Raw genomic sequence first — 19,155 nt, forward strand, 5'->3', positions numbered from 1 at the left:
TTTTTTGTAAGTCCGAAATTACTTAAAAAGATAAAGTAGTGAGGAGTGTTAGATTAAGTGACCACAAAATGCCACGCTTTCTGAGATGGTGTAAAGGGATCTTTTGTGCCTAACCTTGGAGGCTAGAGTCTGTATTTTATTCAAGGACCTGAATAAAATCAAGATTCCTTAATGGACAGTTCTGAAACTATGTTAGAAATTGTTTGTCAAATGATATAACTTAGTTTATGTTTCAGGAAATAGGGTCACCATAGTTATATTAAAAGTATCTTTAAAATGTTATAATTTATGTAAATTTGAAGCCTTTACCTGCTTTAATATTCACTTCATGGTGGTTTATTTATTTATTTATTTTTTTGAGACAGAGTCTCACTCTATGGCCCAGGCTGGAGTGCAGTAGCGCGATCTCAGCTCACTGCGACCTCTGCCTCCCGGGTTCAAGTGATTCTCCTGCCTCAGCCTCCCAAGTAGCTGGGATTACAGGCACCTACCACCATGCCTGGCTAATTCTTGTATTTTTAGTAGAGACGGGGTTTCACCCATATTGACCAGGCTTGTCCCGAACTCCTGAGCTCAGGTGATCCGCCCACCTCGGACTCCCAAAGTGCTGGGATTACAGGCATGAGCCACCGCGCCCAGCCCTCACTTAGTGTTTTCTTTCCCTGCTTCTTTTTCTCTAGAATATGCTGCAGTTTCCAGTTTTCATTACTTTGGTTAAATGAAAATATAGGGAGATTTTGATGTTGATATTAAGCTCTTTAAAAACCTATAAGTTGAGTAGCATTGAATAGTCTTATGAAGTATTGGGAAGGCAATATTGTACACCGGTTAGGAGTATGGGCTTTGAAATAAGATCAGTGTTTGAATCTTAGCTCTGCCACATCCTAGGCACATGATCTGGGGAAATTATTTGATATTTACAGATATTACATCTGTAAAGTTTGGGGGACTTTTAAAAAAAACCTACCTCATAGGATTATTGTAAGGATTAAATGAAAAATACTGTGTGTACAACTCTTAATAGTGGCTCGGTACAGGCATACCTTATCTTACTGCACTCCACTTTATTATACTTCACAGATACTGCGTTTTTTACAAATTGAAGGTTTGTGACAACCTTGCATTGAGCAAATCTGTTGGCATCATTTTTTCCAACAGGATATACTCACCTTGTGTCTGTCACATTTTGGCAATTCTGACAATATTTCAAACCTTTTCATGATTTTTTTTACCCATTATGGTGATCTGTGATCAGTGATCTTTGATATTACTATTGCAAATTGTTTTGGGACACCATGAACTATGCCCATGTAAGATGGTGAACTTAATTGATAAATGTGGTATGTGTTCTGGCTGCTTCCCCAACTAGCCATTCTCCATCTCTCTTCCTCTTTTTGGGCCTCCCTATCTCTAAGACACAACAGTATTGAAATTAGACCGATTCATAACCCTCTAATGGCCTCTTAAGTGTTTAACTGAAAGGACGAGTTGTACTTCTCACTTTGAATCCAAAGCTGAAATTATTAAGCTTAGTGAGGAAGGCACATTGAAAGCTAAGACAGGCCGAAAGCTAGGCCTTTTGCACCAAACAGCCAAGTTGTGAATGCAAAAGAAAAGTTATTGGAGGAAGTTAAAAGTGCTACTCAGGGGAACCCACAAATGATAAGAAAGTAGAACAACCTTATTGCTGACATGGCCAAAGTCTGAGTTGTCTAGATAGGAGATCAAATCAGCCACAACATTCCCTTAAGCCAAAGCTTAATGCAGAGCAAGGCTCTAACTCTTCAATTCTGTGAAGGCTGAGAGAAGTGAGGAATCTACAGAAGAAATGTTTAAAGCTAGCAGAATTTCGTTCATTAGGTTTAAGGAAAGAAGTCTCCATAACAATAAAGGTGAAAGGTGAAAGCAGCAAGTGCTGCTAGAAGCTGTAGTGAGTTATCCAGAGGATCTAGCTAAGATGTTCAGTGAAGTTGCCTACACAAAACAACAGATTTTTAATATCAGTGCAACAGCCTTGTACTGGAAGAAGATGCCATCTAGGACATTCATAGCTAGAGAGACGTCAATGCCTGGACTCAGAGCTTCATAGGACAGACTAGTCTTGTTAGGGGTTAATGCAGCTGGTGATTTTAAAGCAAATGCTCATTTACCATTTAAAAATATCCTAGGGCCCTAAAGAATTACACTAAATCTACTCTGTTTATGCTCTATAAATCAATGATAGCACATCCGTTTACAGCATGGTTTACTGAATATTTTAAGCTCACTGTTGACACCTACTGCTCAGAGAAAAAGATTCCTTTCAAAATATTACTGCTTATTGACAATGCATCTGGTCATGCAAGAGCTCTGATGGAGATCTACAAGGAGATGAATGTTGTCTTCATGCCTGTTAGCTCAGCATTCATTCTGTAGTCCAGAGAGCCCATGGATCAAGGAGTACTTTGGACTTTCAAGTCTTATTATTTAAGAAATACATTTTATGAGGCTGTAGCTGCCATACATAGTGATTTTTTAATGATGCAATCTGGGCAAGGTAATTAAAAACCTTCTGGGAAAGATTCATCATTCTAGATGCCATTGAGAACATTTGTGATTCAAGGGCAGAGGTCAAAATATCAACATTAATAGGAATTTGGAAGACATTTATTCCAACCCTCATGGATGACTGAGAGGTTCAAGACTTCGGTGGAGGAAGTCACTGCAGATGTGGTAGAAATAGCAAGAGAACTAGAATTAGAAGTGGAGCCTGAGGATGTGACTGGATTGCTGCAATCTCGTGATCAGACTTGAACAGAGAAGGAGTTGCTTCTTATGGATGAACAAAGAAAGTAGTTTCTTGAGATCTAGAGTGTATTTCTGGTGAAGATGCTGTGAACATTGTTGAAACGACAATAAAGGATTTAGAATATTCTGTAAACATGGTTGATAAAGCAGTGACAGGGTTTGAGAGGACTGATTGATTTTGAAAGAAGTTTTCCTATGGGTAAAATGCTGTCAAACGGCATCTCATTCTATAGAGAAATCTTTCACAAAAGGAAGAGTACATCAATGTGGCAAACTTCAGTGTTGTCTTATTTTAAGAAATTGTCACAGGCATCCCATCCTTCAGCCATCCACCACTTTGATCAGTCAGCAGCTAGCAGCATCAAGGCAAGACCCTCCACCAGCAAAAAGATTACAGCTTGCTGGAAATCTCAGATGACTGTTAGCATTTTTTAGCAATAAAGTATTTTTAATGATGATGCTTACCTTGTTTTTTTATACGTAATGCTATTACGCATGTAGCAGACTACAATATAGTGTAAACATAACTTTTAAATGCACTGGGAAACCAGAACATTCATATGACTTGCTTTATTGCAATATTTGCTTTACTGTGGTAGTCTGGACCCAAACCCATGGTATCTTGAAGGTGTCTGTAAATACTGTGTTCTATATCATTACAATTCCTTTAAACTTGTGCCTGCTTTTATCGCCATTCATCTTTTCATGTGCTCTTCCTTAGATGACAATGGAATTTAAATGCTTTGTACTTTAACTTGGAAAATTTTAGTAGTGTATTCATATTGTGGTCTTTGCACCATGTAGAACTGACTTCATATTCTTTCTTTCTTTTTGTTTTTGTCTCATTCTGTCGCCTAGGCTGGAGTGCAGTGGTGCAATCTCAGCTCACTGCAGCACTGCAGCCTCCGCCTCCCGGGTTCAAGTGATTCTCCCACCTCAGCTGAGTAGCTGGGATTACAGGTGCCCGCCACCATACCCAGACAATTTCTATATTTTTAGTAGAGACAGGGTTTAGCCATGTTGGCCAGGCTGGTCTCAAACTCCTGACCTCAGGTGATCCACCCGCCTCAGCCTCCCAAAGTGCTGGGATTACAAGCATGAGCCACTGCACCCGGTTGACTCCATATTCTTTCTGATTCACCAGATATATTGACCACCCATGCGCAGAGTACTGTGTTAGGCATTGTGTATGCTCATCTTAGAATTAGCACATTGTACAGACTTTCATTATAGGAAATTTCAAACTTAAGCAAAGGTAGAAATAAAAGTATAACATTTCATCTTTGCCCCCCACTCACTTTCTTCATCTGGATTATTTTGAAGTAAATCCCAGACATCAGATTTCATTTTAGCACACTTAATAATGTATTTTGGGTGTATGCTACAAATTTATATATTCATGGGTATTTATATGTTCATGTATTTGTATATGCATGTGTATGTATATGTATTACATACATATATACATAAATCATTTGCCTGATACCTTTCCTGAAAAAACAGGAAGCTGAGTTCACAATTGACTCCTCGCATACAGAGTAAATGCATGTCATGTTTACACTGAAAAAGACAGGGCGAGTGACCTCCAGCTTTCTTTTTGCAGCAACCATGAAGATTCAAAGCAGAGGTGGTGATGCTTGCCTCTGTCTTAATGCCTGTCCTTTTTTTTTCTTTTTTTTTTAAACTCTGACAGTCATTGATTGTGTACCTTTAAGGTGTGAGCACCTTGGGAAATTTAGGAGTCCCCATGTGGACAAAGAGCTTATAGTCTACACAAGATATGCCAAGAGTATTAACTAATAATTAAATAGAATTTTGTAGTTTACAAAGCATTTTTCACAAGTAATTTCTTAAAGCAGCCTTGTAAGAAAGGTATTAACATTAGTCCCATTTGACACATGAGGACACTTGTGAATGGTAAGTAGCTTAATCAAATTAAGACATACTAAGTGACAATTTCAGATGTCCGTCCAGATATCCTTTCTACTTCACACTGTTAACTATGTGAGAACTTAGGAGGAGGAAGACGAAGTGTAATCCACGAAGTTGTAAGATAAGGAAAACAGTGGTTATTAGGAAAAGAGAATCAGGAAAGGGACAGACGGCTTTACAACACTAGAAAGAGAGTTGGTGTCCTGGTAAGCTGGGCATTCCCCTCCCCATAGGGACCATACCAGCGGAGAACAGAAGGGTAATAGAGAGGGGCCTGGCCATTCTAAAGTGACAGATGTCTGCAAGCTGTGCTGATAAGAGGTTGGGAATGTTTGGTTGCTCGGGAAGGAGGACAACCCTATTTTGTCACCTACTTTGGCCTGATTTTTTAGAAATTGCAGCTGTGAATGCAAGTGTAAAGTTTTACTTTTTATCATATTTATTTTGAATAGGTACATGAACATTGTACAAAAATCAGGCTTTCCTCCCACCCGTGCCCTTGTATCTGTTTCTGAATTTTTTTGTTAAAAGCAAACACTGCTATCTGTGAGTTTCTTGTGTATCCTTCCAGACCAATTATGTGCATACATAAGCATAACTGTTCTTTTTCTAACGTCCAGGAGCATATGGAAATGTGTATTGCCGTGACAATGAATATTACTATTTTAAGAGCATACTTAGAGTTACTCGCTGACATATATATTTGTCTCAGCTCTGCCACACTCTAGCTTTGTGACCTTGGGCAAAATAACTTAACCTTTCTAAACTTCCTTATCTGGAAAACGGGGTTGTTGGGAAGATGTCTGTTATAAATTTGTGGAGTGATTGCGAGGCTCAAATGAGATAATGCATATAAACCGCATACCGTATCTGGTATTGTGAAAGCTCAAAAGCTCAAATGTTAGCTCTTACTGTTCTATTTCCAACTTACATACACATATTTACAAATGAAAGCGGATAGGATATTTACAAATGAAAGCTGATAAGATACTATACAAGTGAGCAAAGATAAATGGAGAAAAATGTTCATCACATTTGTAACAGCAAAAACACTGAAAACCTACAAGTCATAACCATAAGGGGCTGGTTAAATACGGTGGATTACTATTAGCTCTTACGTGGAAGGAGGTAAATTTCTATATACTGACATGGAAAGTTGTCAAGCTATATTAAGCAGAAAAAGCAAGATACAGAATAGTGTGCTTACAATGCCAGTCGTGTGTATATCCTTTTAAAAAACATGCACATGTGAAGAAAATAATAGCATTTATTGAAAGTGTCTTATGTGCCAGGCACTGTTTTAAGTACTTTACATGCACTGATTCATGTAATTCATTCAAGAACTCCCTGAGGTAAGTTTCGGGTCCAAATATACACAGTATGTGGAATATCCAAGATTCAAATCCAGGCTCTTATACACTAAGGTTGAGAAAAGAAGCAGTTAACAGTGCTTTCCTGGGAGGGAGGTCAGGAGGTTAGGGAGGGAGGCAGGTTAGGGAATCCAAGGAGCCAACTGAGAGCACAGAGCAGATGGAAGCAGAAGGTGAAAGGAAGATTTTCACTTCTTCTTTTTTTTTTTTTGAAACTTGCTCTGTCTCCCAGGCTGGAGTGCAGTGGCTCGATCTCGGCTCACTGCAACCTCCGCCTCCCATGTTCAAGCAATTCTCCTGCCTCAGCCTCCTGAGTAGCTGGGATTACAGGCATGCGCCACTACACCCAGCTAATTTTTGTATTTATACTAGAGATGGGGTTTCACCATGTCAGTCAGGCTGGTCTTTAACTCCTGACCTCAAGCAATCCGCCGCCTTAGCCTCCCAATGTGCTGGGATTACAGGTGTGAGCCACCACACATGGCAATTTTTACTTCTTTTAGGCAAATTGTTCTTTTTATAATTAGAAAGGAAAAGTTTTTTTTAATGTTAAAACATTTTCACAATTTTGAGTTGGGGAAAAACACAATGGGTTGCAACCATGAAAAATGTAAACAGAGGTGCTGTGATTAGGTTTGTATTCATTTTCATGTGCTTTTTCAATTTTTTTTTAGGACAAATGCCTATAATTGAAATCACTAGGTCAAAGGGTCCAAATTCTAAAGGTTCCTGATACACATTGCCATATTGCTTTCCACAAAGATTATACTAGGATATATACCCATCAGGGATGGGGAGCTCCCGTGCCTCACCTCTCACCACTTTGGATATTATAAATTATTTAAATTATAAAAGTAGCAGCACATTGCCCATTATTTAAAGTATTAAATAGTACAAAAGTACTATTAAAATTAAAGTGGTTAAAAAAGCCCTCTCCTCACTCCCAACTCACATTCTTTAGGAGTAACTAGTAATAACAGTTCAGTATATATATTCCCCCAGCTTTTATACACACATATAAACTTATAGATGCATTCACACACTTTTTTTTTTTGAGACAGAGTTTCACTCTTGTTGCCCAGGCTGGAGTGCAGTGGCACGATCTCAACTCACTGCAACCTCCGCCTCCCGGGTTCAAGTGATTCTCCTGCCTCTGCCTCCCCAGTAGCTGGGATTACAGGTGCCTGCCACCACGCCCAGCTAATTTTTGTATTTTTAGTACTGTGCCACTTTTTAAAAAACACAATGGCATCATACTATATATACACATTGATATTATACAACTTGTTCTTTTCATTCTGTGGCATATCACAGACCTCCTTCCCTGCTAGTACATTCTTTTTAATAGTTGTGTTATACTACATAGAATAAATAGAAACATAGTTTATCTAAGGATTTAACTTTTTTTTTTTTTTTGAGACATAGGTTGGCTTTTGTTGCCCAGGCTGGAGTGCAATGGTGCAATCTTGGCTCACTGCAACTTCTACCTCCCAGATTCAAGCAATTCTCCTGCCTCAGCCTCCTGAGTAGCTGGGATTACAGGCATGTGCCACCATGCTCGGCTAATTTTTTGTATTTTTAGTAGAGACGAGGTTTTGCCATGTTGGCCAGGCTGGTCTTGTGATCCACCTGCCTTGGTATCCCAAAGTGCTGGGATTACAGGCATGAGCCACTGCACCCAGGCCTAATGGTTTATCTATTAATAAAATTGGTTATATCTGTTTTTTCATGATTACAAATAACACTGCAACAATCTCCCTTGTACATAATATACTTATGTACTTACACAAGTGACTCTGTAGGATAAAGTCTTAGAAATGGGGTTGCCAAGTCAAAAGGTCTATGCATTTAACATGGGGACGAGTACTGTCACATTGCTTCTGAAACTGTTTACCCAGTTTATGTTCCCACTAACAGTCTAATTCCCATACCTGTGCTAGATATTACCAGTCTTTAATTTTTGTCTGATTATCTCATTTAATTTTAATTTTCATTATCACTGGTGAAGTTGTGCCTCTGTTCATGTTTTTTTAGTCATTTATATTTCTTCTATGATTTGCCTTTTCCTATTCTTTGTGCATTTTTCTCTTGGGATTTGTCTTTTTAAAATTGATACACTGGTGTTCACTATAATATAGATATTCTGTCACTATGTGCAAATGATCTCTCAATTTCCTTTTATTTATTTATTTATTTTTGAGACAGAATTTTGCTCTTGTCACCAGGCTGGAGTGCAGTGGCGTGATCTTGGCTCACTGCAACCTTTCCACCTCCCAGGTTCAAGTGATTCTCCTGCCTCAGCCTCCTGAGTAGCTGGGATTACAGGTGCCCTGCCACCACGCCTGGTTAATTTTTGTGTTTTTAGTAGAGACAGCATTTCACCATGTTGGCCATGCTGGCCTCAAGCTCCTGACCTCAGGTGAACCGCCCACCTTGGCCTCCCAAAGTGCTGGGATTACAGGCCACACCCGGCCCAGTTTGTTTCTTTTAACTTAGTTTATGGTGCCTTTAGCTGTACAAAAGTTACTAATTTTTAGTCAAATCTCTAAGTCTTTTCCTTTGTGGCTTCTTTCTTACATGTCCTCATCCAAGATTATTTTTGAAAATTCTCCTTTATTTTCTATTATTTTCATAGTTTACTTTACAATTAGATTTTTAATCCATCTCTTTTTCATATGGTAGGAGGTATCCATTTTTAAAAAACTGGATAGCCGATTGTGCCATTTTGTCTTCTCACCCTCATCTGAAATGCCACTATTATCATACTTTCAATTTTCATGTGCACATGAGTCTGTTTTCAAATTTGGAAATTCTCTTCCACTGATATATGTCTGTTCTTGTGCCAGGAGTTTAACTGCTATTGCTTTATAGTATATTTTGATATCTTCTTTTTAAAAGATGCTCTTGTGTATTCTTTTTTCCATCTTGTATATTTTCGTTCATTTTCCAGAAAACCACAGAATCAACTTTAAGTTTCAGTTCATTAAGTCAGATTAGTAAGAGCTGATGTTTTATCATGTTCCTTCAGAAACGTCTGCCTCTCCATTTAGGGCGCTTATTTTTTGTTTTGTTTTGTTTTTTTGAGATGGGGTTCTCACTTTGTCGCCCAGGCTGGAGTGCAGTGGGACGACCTTGGCTCACTGCAACCTCCACCTCCTGGGGTCAAGTGATTCTCCTGCCTCAGCCTCGCGAGTAGCTGGGATTACAGGCATGTGCCACCATACCTGACTAAATTTGTGTATTTTTAGTAGAGATGGGGTTTCACCATGTTGGCCAGGTTGGTCTTGAACTCCTGACATCAGGTGATCTACCCACCTCAGCCTTCCAAAGTGTTGGGATTACAGGGATCCCGGCTGGAGCACTTGTTTTATATTTTCTTTCTAACACATGTTTTGTTGGGTTTGTGGTAGCTTTTTTTTTTCTTGTTAACTTGTATTTTAGATTTAGAGGATACACATGCAGGTTTGTTACCTGAGTATATTATATGAGACTGAGATTTGGAGTATGAATGATGCTGTTACCCAGGTACTGGGCATAGTACCGAATAGTTTTTCAGCCCTTGCCCCTCTCCCTCTCTCCTCCCTCTAGTAGTCCCCAGATTCTATTACTGCCTTCTTCATGTCCATGAGAACCCATTTTTCAGCTTCCACTTAATAAGTGAGAGCATGTTGTATTTGGTTTTCTGTTCCTGCATTAATTCACTTAGGCTAATAGCCTCCAGTCACATCCCTATTGCCACAAAGGACATGATTTCATTCTTTTTTATGGCTACAGCGTATTTCATGTGGCAGGGTATTTCATTCCAAACCATATTTTCTTTATCCAGTCCACTGTTGATGGGCACCTAGGTTGATTCCTTGTCTTTGCTATTATGAATAGTGCTGCAGTGAACATAGCAGTGCATGTGTCTTTTTGGTGGACCGATTTGTTTCCCTTTGAATGATTTGTTACCCAGTAATGCCATTGCTGAGTCAAATAGTAGTTCCGTTTTATGTTCTTTGAGAAATTTCCAAACTGCTTTCCACAGTGGCTGAGCTGATTTTCATTCCCACCAACAGTGTATAAATGTTCCTTTTTCTCCACAGCTTCACTAACATCTATTGTTTTTTGACTCCTTAATAATAGCCATTCTGACTGATGTGAGATGGTATCTCATTGTGGTTTTCATTTTAGCTTTTAGTAACTGTTTGATTCTGGAGAAGTTAAATATTTTTAAACTATGCTTAGTAACTACTGATATTCTGTGAATTATCTGATTATATCCTTGATCCGTTTTTCCATTTGGGTTTTAATCTTGTATGAGCTTATCATATCATAATGATACTAATTATTTGTCATAGTAACAGCAGAAGCAGATTTAAAAAAATTTTTTTCCAGTTTATTTTATTTTATTTTATTTTTGAGACAGAGTCTTACTCTGTCACCCAGGCTGGAATACAGTGGTGCAATCTCGGCTCACTGCAACCTCCGCTTCCTGAGTTCAAGTGATTGTCCTGCCTCATCCTCCCTAGTAGCTGGGATTACAGGCATGCACCACCATGCCCAGCTAATGTTTTTTGTATTTTTACTAGAGACAGATTTTCACCTTGTTGGCCAGGCTGGTCTCGAACTCCTGACCTCAAGTGATCCACCCGCCTCTGCTACCACACCCTGCCTTTTTCCAGTTTATTGTTTGCCTTTTAACTTACCACTTTTTTATTAATACTTTTCAGAAGTTTGAAATTTTAATATAGTTAAATATATGAATCTTTCCTGACTTTCACTATTGATGTTAAAGTCGTTAAAATTTTTCAGAATGATTCCATATTTAGAGCAAATATGCCATGTGGGAAACTAGTCATGTTGGCCTGATAATGGAATCAGTTCTAAAGTAATTTTTATGGATGTTTAATAATACAGTGTTATGTATGGTGTTAGTGATATTTGTTTTCATAATAGATAACTGAATATATTATATATGTACATAACAGAATATGTTTTATATATGCATACACATAGAATGATTGAAACAGTTTTTTTATTTTGAAAATTTTTAAAATTTAGCAAGTGCAAGTAATTCTTTTTCTTTGAGACAGAATCTGGCTCTGTCGCCCAGGCTGGAATGTGGTAGTATGATCTTGGCCCACTGCAACCTCTGCCTCCCGGGTTCAAGCAATTCTTGTGCCTCAGCCTCCCGAGTAGCTGGGACTACAGGCGCATGCCACCATACCCAGCTAATTTTTGTATTTTTAGTAGAGATGGGGTTTCACCATATTGGCCAGGCTGGTCTCGATCTCCCGACCTCATGATCCACCCGCCTCAGCCTCCCAAAGTGCTGGGATTATAGGTGTGAGCCACCGTGCCTGGCCAAGTGCAAGTAATTCTAACAGCTTTTAGTGAAATTACATGTCTTAAGAATTGTCAGTTTGAATATTTAAATTAAGTACTATATTCTGACATGAAATTTGCTATTGTGTTAAGGATAGAAAACATCTTTAATTGACTTCTCTATTTTTACAGGAAGAGTTATTCACATGAATTTGTTTTGTTGCCTATAAAACACTATCCCGTAACTTTTACCTTTCCCCTTAACTCCCTAAAGTCCCATCATAGCTATGTGAAGTTGTGCTTATGTAAATTGTTAACTGTTTTGTAAACAACCTAATACTTGTAGTTCTCTTAGTTTATATATATTCAAGTATACCAACTGAATTGCCCTTTTCTTTTAATAAATGTGCTTTCATTTCTAATAACCTGCAAAGTAGTAGGAAAGATATTAACATCTGAGAATAGGAGTTGGTATGCTTTCTCACTGAGAAATTAGTCTCTAGAATTATAATCAATAATGTGGTAAGGGAAAAAACAGGGCAGATATAAGAGCTGTGCTTCAAACTTTCCATAGTTTGACCCCATGGCAGGTGAACATTTTTAATACATTATCTTATAATATACATAAGCCCTCGATAAATAAAATATTTGTAGTAAACTACTGAATGAAACATCTTTCATTATGGTAGAAATTATTTTTAAATTACCAAGAAATGCAGTTCTCAAATTTCTGCGTAAGTTTTGCTTAACTCATTAAAGCATATGCAACTAACTTGCAACATATTTTTTTTACTTCTTGCATTAGAAATTCTTTCTGTACTTAATATTTGTTTAACTATTTGATCCATTAAGTCAATTGTAAATGACTTTCTTCTTGAATTTGTTCATTCAGTTTTCATGATAGTTCAAAGAGTAATCTAGACCAGTGTTATCTAATAGAACTTTTCTTGGCCAGGCACGGTGCCTCATGCCTGTAATCCCAGCAGTCTGAGAGGCTGAGGCAGGTGGATCACCTGAGATTGTGAGTTTGAGACCAGCCTGACCAACATGGAGAAACCCCATCTCTACTGAAAATACAAAAAATTAGCCGGGCATGGTGGTGCGTGTCTGTAATTCCAACTAGTCAGGCTGAAGCAGGAGAATCGCTTGAACCTGGGAGACGGAGGTTGCCATAAGCTGAGATCGTGCCGTTGCACTCCAGCCTGAGCAACAAGAACGAAACTGCGTCTCAAAAAAAAAAGAACTTTTCAGTGACAATGGAAACAGTCTGTATATGTGCTGTATAATACAGTTGCAACTAGCCACATATAGCCAATAAGCTCTTGTAGTGCAGTCAGTGTGACTGAGAAACTGAAGTTTTAATTTTATTTAATTATAACTGACTTAAATTTTTTAAAGGCACATGTTGCTAGTGGCTACTACATTGGATTGCACAGATATATCTACTTTATTTTCATTTAGTTTTCCATGTTATAGCAAGTGTATTTTCTAGGTAAATGTTCTAATTTTACAAACTCCTTGAAATCTATGGTAAAAAACAAATAATGCAAAAGCAAATTCTAAAACTTAATTTAATAAACCGTTTGTATTTGATTTTTATTGCATTTATCTGAAACATTGGGTTGCTATATTGAGCATGCCACAGACCATTTCTCCTCATTTCTGAAGACAGTTATGTCCTAAAGCCTTGTGAACTAATATTTATTTTGAGATAGGTCCTTAAAAAGCTTTTGTTCATTTTTAAGCAGCTGATTTAGAGGAAAGTTTTAATGAACATGAACTGGAGCCCTCATCACCTAAAAGTAAAAAGAAAAGTCGCAAAGGAAGGCCAAGAAAAACTAATTTTAAAGGGCTGTCAGAAGATACCAGGTCCACGTCCTCCCATGGAACAGATGAAATGGAAAGTAGTTCCTATGTAAGTAAAAAAAAGCTGTTGGATTCTTACTTTTTGTTGTACCATGAATATTTCATCTAAACTATCTATAGGTAAAGTTCATCATTTGAAATGTTAAATAAGCTTGAAATACTGATAGCATATTTTCATGAATTTGTTTAAGTTCTTTTTTTTTCTTTTGCATTTGCAGAGAGATAGGTCTCCACACAGAAGCAGCCCTAGTGACACCAGGCCTAAATGTGGATTTTGCCATGTTGGGGAGGAGGAAAATGAAGCACGAGGAAAGCTGCATATATTTAATGCCAAGAAGGCAGCTGCCCATTATAAGTGCATGGTAAGCATGATTCTTTTAAGCCCAATTTTGTTTTTTTGTTTGTGTTTCTTTGTTTCTCCTGTGATCTAAAAGCCCAAATGGTTTTTTATTAAATCAAAGAAACAGAAAATAAACAAAAAAGACGGGCAGATCACGAGGTCAAGAGATGGAGACCATCCTGGCCAACATAGTGAAACCCCATCTCTACTAAAAATACAAAAATTAGCTGGGCATGGTGGCATGTGCCTGTAATCCCAGCTATCGAGAGGCTGAGGCAAGAGAATCACTTGAACCCAGGAGGTGGAGGTTGCAGTGAGCCGAGATCGTGCCATTGCATTCCAACCTGGTGACAGAGTGAAACTCCATCTCAAAAAAAAAAAAAAAAACATTTAGCTAGTAACCAAAAACTAACCCCTGCCAGCATTAGTATTTTAGATTTATGAATAGTATATCTTGTAATCCCAAATCTTAATAAAGTTTAGATTTTGTTAAATTATAGCCTTTATGTTTTAGTAGGATTTGAAGTCATTCTAATTATAGTTACTGTATTTAGGATAATCCATAATTAATTACTTCATAACTATAAAAATTTTGTCTTTATAAGCATGTCATGAAAGATATTTTAGACTTTCACTATAACCTAATAATTATCTCTGTTATTGTATTTAACACACTATATTATAATCATTCATTTATGAATTTATCTTCCCTAACAGACTCTTAAATTCCTTGAAGATAAGAATAAGTTTTTATCTTGACATCCTTAGATCCAGGCTTGACTTAAGTACACATAAATGTCTTTGACTTATATTGTATTGAATGACTCATCCCAAAAATTATCTTGATAAGGTTTTTACAATTACATTTTTTATGTCAGAGGTTCTTAACCAGAGTGCATATCAGATTTACATGGTAAGCTTTTTCCAAAATATGTGCATTTAGGACCCCTGTAGAATAGATCTCATGTATGTCCAGTTTGAAAAAAAAAATCCCCAAGTGATTCTGATCTGCATCTATAATTGAAATATGCCAATTTAAACCATTTTTTAAACCTTTGTAGAAATGTAAAATAATTGAAAATAGGGTGACATTGTTGAAATCTTCATTGTTTGAAGCAGGCTATTTCATCTTGGCTCCACATTGGCAGTCCTTGTCTTATTTCCCACCCCTCCAGAAATAAAAGGGCATCTAGATTTCAATAAACTTGAAAACTGTTTACTCTACAGCCCCACCCTTGGAGAAAAGTGTTGTTTATATTTTAATCAAACGTGGATATATTAAAAATATTTGAGCAGATGCTTGATTATTAAGGAAAAATCATCTTTTTTTGGAAATTAAATATAATACACTTGATATCATGTTTAATCTTTTTCTCATAAGGTTTCTGAATGTTAATATTTCTGCATTTTTCTTCTCTAGTTGTTTTCTTCTGGCACAGTCCAGCTCACAACAACGTCAAGAGCAGAATTTGGAGACTTTGATATTAAAACTGTACTTCAGGAGATTAAGCGAGGAAAAAGAATGGTCTGTAGTTTTTGTATTTGTTATGCAACATTACACTTGACTTGCTGCTTTAAATTTAGAGTGCATCCCAAATTTAGCCACTCGGAAAATTTAACATAAACCAATTCATATGTTAAAGCAAAGTATACATTTGACTTATTTGTAATATAATAAAGGATGCTGATGTTACTGAAACTTATTTCTCTTTACGTGTAAGTTCATTACTTAAGAGAATTATGCTGAGAGGGTTTATATATATTTCAAGGCATTTGCAAGCCCTTTAATAAAATAAATGAAGATATGAATGTGACAAACTTAATTAAGTTTAAAATGTTACATTGTGCAAGCGTGCTTAAAGGAAAATTCTTTCAGGGATTTCTGTTTAAAGTACACATACATAGGGCTGCCTCTTAAAGTGTTTGTCATGGCTTTAAAAGTTTTTTGTATAAAATAATATAAAATGTCCCATAGTCTCATGTTGTTAAACATACTGAATTATCAAAAGTAGCTCTAAGAAATATTGGCCTCTTTATTGATCACTTACTCCTTTTTTTTTCTTTTTTTCTTTTGCTCTTCAGTGACGAAAGGTCACTTTCTCATTTAAAGCTCATGAATGCTATGAAATGTCCCTTGTCTCTAGAAATTAATATTTTAATTTTTTGTTGGGAAAATTTTCAAACATTTTAAAATTGGAAAGCCTAGTAACAGGCATCTGTCCATCATCTTGCTTCATCAGTTACCACAATTTGTAACACTTGTTTCATACAGCTGTTTATTCTTGTTGCTTGAAGTATTTTAAAGCAGACCTCAGACTTTATATCACTTCATATCTCTGAACATTCTTCACCTCCACATAGTTCAGTATGCATCTCTTAATAATTGGACATTTTCTTACCTACTCACAATGTCATTATACCTTACAATTTTTTTTTGAGACAGAGTCTCACTCTGTCACCCAGACTGGGGTACAGTGGCACAATCTCTGCTCACTGCAGCCTCTGCCTCCCGGGTTCAAGTGATTCCCATGCCTCAGCGTCCCAAGTAGCTGGGATTACAGACATGCACCACCATGCCTGGATAATTTTCGTGTTTTTAGTAGAGACAAGGTTTCATTATGTTGGCCAAGCTGGTCATGAACTCCTGGACTCATGTGATTCACCTGCCTCAGCTTCCCAAAGTCCGGGGATTACAGGCATGAGCTCCCGGCTAAAAATGAAACTTTTATAACAGACCCTGTAGTACTGAAGAAAGGAAAAACTACTTTATCATATCATTCAGAGCAGTGCTGTATAATACAGCTAAAGTCCAAATAGGTGACTAAGATAACAGTTCAGTTATCTTACCAACTGATCGTTTACCTCTGTACCGTTGAGGGTTGCAGTAAACATTAACTTAGCATTTCCTCCAAGTGTGCTCCAAAGGAAGTTAGTCCATCAAAATGTTCCCTCACCCCTCCAGAAACAAAAAGGCATCTAGATTTCAATAAACTTGAAAACTGTTTACACCCTACCCTTGGAGAAAAGGCTGTGAGAAGTCCCGCAATGAAGTGATCTGCTTAACCTGTCCTTTCTCCAACTTATTTGACTTGAAACCCTTTTTTCAACAGGTATCTTTTAATCTCCGAACATTCTTCAGGAAAGGCATATCTAGGCCAGACTGAGAAGCCTTGAAAAGATTTCAGCCCGTTTAGTCTCCCTCTGCACTTCTACTTGGTAGCGATTCCTCCATGGGGGGATTGCTTTTCTGGTTTCTCATACTTTTCCCCTAATCATAATGTGAAAGGATCTGATCTTAGGGAGAAAAAGAAGTCAACCACTAAAATATACAACACCATGCTTCTTATTGTGTATTTGGCAGTATTGAGGAGTATCTTATCTACATTTAGATGTCAGACCTCGGATGGTCAGTAGTTTTTCTAACGAGCCAGCAGTTTATAAATGTTAAATAATAGAAACATCAGGGGATGACAATATTAGAGGGCTTATCAAAGTATGGTTTAAGTTGCAGCATTATTTAAGTTATATACTATATAGTAATTTCAGTGTACTCTTTTTCAATAGAAAATGGCTGCTGTTTTCTTGCAATACTGCTTATGATTATTTCTCTTTCCTTATATAGAAATGTACACTTTGCAGTCAGCCTGGTGCTACTATTGGATGTGAAATAAAAGCCTGTGTTAAGACTTACCATTACCACTGTGGAGTACAAGACAAAGCTAAATACATTGAAAATATGTCACGAGGAATTTACAAGTAAGAAAACAACAATTGTCTATTTCCCTAAACATGTTAGTAAGTAACCACCCTTAAATAGATGACATTAGTTTACCCTATCTCTATTCTTAGGTGGTGTTTAGTTAAGTATAGAATACTGAGATATTATGTAAGGAATATACTGCAATTGGCATTTTCCTCTGACTACATATCCCTGGATTAGCATTCATACATCCAATATTGGTTATGCTTCCTATGTGCCAGCCATTGTGCTAGAAGCTGGGCATACGCCAGTGATCAAAACTACATACACTGGGCTGGACACTGTGGCCCACACCTGTAATCCCAGCAATTTGGGAGGCTGAGGCCGCTGGATCACCTGAGGTCAGGAGTTTGAGACCAGACTGACAAACATGGTGAAACCTCATCTCTACTAAAACACAAAAATTAGCTGGGCATAGTGGCAGGCGCCTGTAATCCCAGCTACTCAGGAGGCTGAGGCAGGAGAATCGCCTGAACCCAGGAGGCGGAGGTTGCAGTGAACCTAGATTGTGCCATTGCACTCCAGCCTGGGCAACAAGAGTGAAACTCCGTCTCAGAAAAAAAAAGAAACCACTACATACACTGTCCTCATGAAGCTTACAGTCTGTTGGGAGAGACCTATTATTTAAGTGGCCAGACAAATACACTATTACAACATAGCAGCATAAGTATACTAAAGAAGCTACAAAGTGTTATGAGAGCATACAAGAAGGAAGAGCTAACCTAGTCTGTAGTAGGGAGTGTTTAAGAATTTTCTGAAGGAAATAGTGCTCAGCTTTAAGCTGAAATATTAAGGACAAAGGTGAGCCTTGGTTGGGGGAGGTATTCTGGGCAGAGAGAACAGCATATGCAAGAGCCCTGGGTGAGACAGAAGCAGAGGTGGAAATGGGAGATGTGTTAGGAGGCTGGGGCTGGTGGTCCAGGTGAGAATTTTCGGTACCTTAGAGTAGGATGTGGTAGATAGAAGGCAAAAAAAGTCTCTTGAGAATATGGTGAAAAAATAAAGTTTGAAGATCTGGGATTGGGGGTCACCCTCTTTTTTAATGGGTCTTCCACTTACCCATGCTACCTTGGGCTAGGTGGTATTGATGTATCTCTGGAATGATTCCATTTGTTTAATTGACTGGAGAGTAAGTTGGCAGGGACTCTTGAACTTTTGATTTGCCTCTCAGAGTTGTAAAGCACTTCCTTACTTTCACGTGCCTAGAATGCAATGAACCAATAACTTCAGGGTCTAGTATTCCGTGTAAAAGACAATGTACACAAGCAGTCACCAAGTCATTTTAGTGCCTACATAAGGTGCTAATGCCGTATTATAAAATTTTTGTATATTTATAAAAGTGAGATTGTGGCTGAGCGTGGCTTATACCTATAATCCTAGCACTTTGGGAGGCTGAGGCAGGGAGATCACTTGAACCCAGGAGATTGAGACCAGACTGGGCAACATAACAAAACTCCTCTTCCTCAAAAAAAAAAAAATTAGCTGGGCATGATGGCATGCACCTATAGTCCCAGCTACTTGGGAGGCTGAGGTGGGAGGATCATGTGAGGCCAGAAGGGTGAAGCTGCGGTGAGTTATGATTGCATCACTGTACTCCAGCCTGGGCAACAGAGTCAGATCCTGTCTCAAAGCAAAAAAGGGAGATTAGACAGTCTACAGTTTGTTTTTCTTTTAATGTTATCTTTGTTAGGTTTGGTACCACAGTTATGCAAGCTTTAGAGAATAAACCAATAAGTTTTCCATCTCTTGCTATCTGCTGGGCCTCTTAAATAACCTTAGGATTATTTGTTCCT

At 37.8% G+C, this 19,155-nt stretch overlaps 1 protein-coding gene across 7 annotated transcripts in view; it reads left to right on the plus strand.

Annotated features, from left to right (window-relative positions):
- The window catches only part of PHF6 (PHD finger protein 6), a 77,070-nt gene that overhangs the window by 26,021 nt on the left and 31,894 nt on the right, over positions 1 to 19,155 (plus strand). For 4 of the 7 annotated variants that reach the window (XM_078362891.1, XM_078362892.1, XM_035287721.3 and 1 more), the window contains 4 exons: positions 13,142 to 13,311; positions 13,481 to 13,624; positions 15,023 to 15,127; positions 17,225 to 17,358. In XM_078362891.1, coding sequence (XP_078219017.1) covers positions 13,142 to 13,311; positions 13,481 to 13,624; positions 15,023 to 15,127; positions 17,225 to 17,358 — 553 coding nt within the window. The remainder of the gene's footprint in view (positions 1 to 13,141; positions 13,312 to 13,480; positions 13,625 to 15,022; positions 15,128 to 17,224; positions 17,359 to 19,155) is intronic. The other 3 variants (XM_078362893.1, XM_035287722.3, XM_002763283.7) reach the window with 1 other exon arrangement.

This window comes from Callithrix jacchus, chromosome X (genome assembly GCF_049354715.1).
Source record: "Callithrix jacchus isolate 240 chromosome X, calJac240_pri, whole genome shotgun sequence".
Taxonomy (NCBI): Eukaryota; Metazoa; Chordata; class Mammalia; order Primates; family Cebidae; genus Callithrix; species Callithrix jacchus.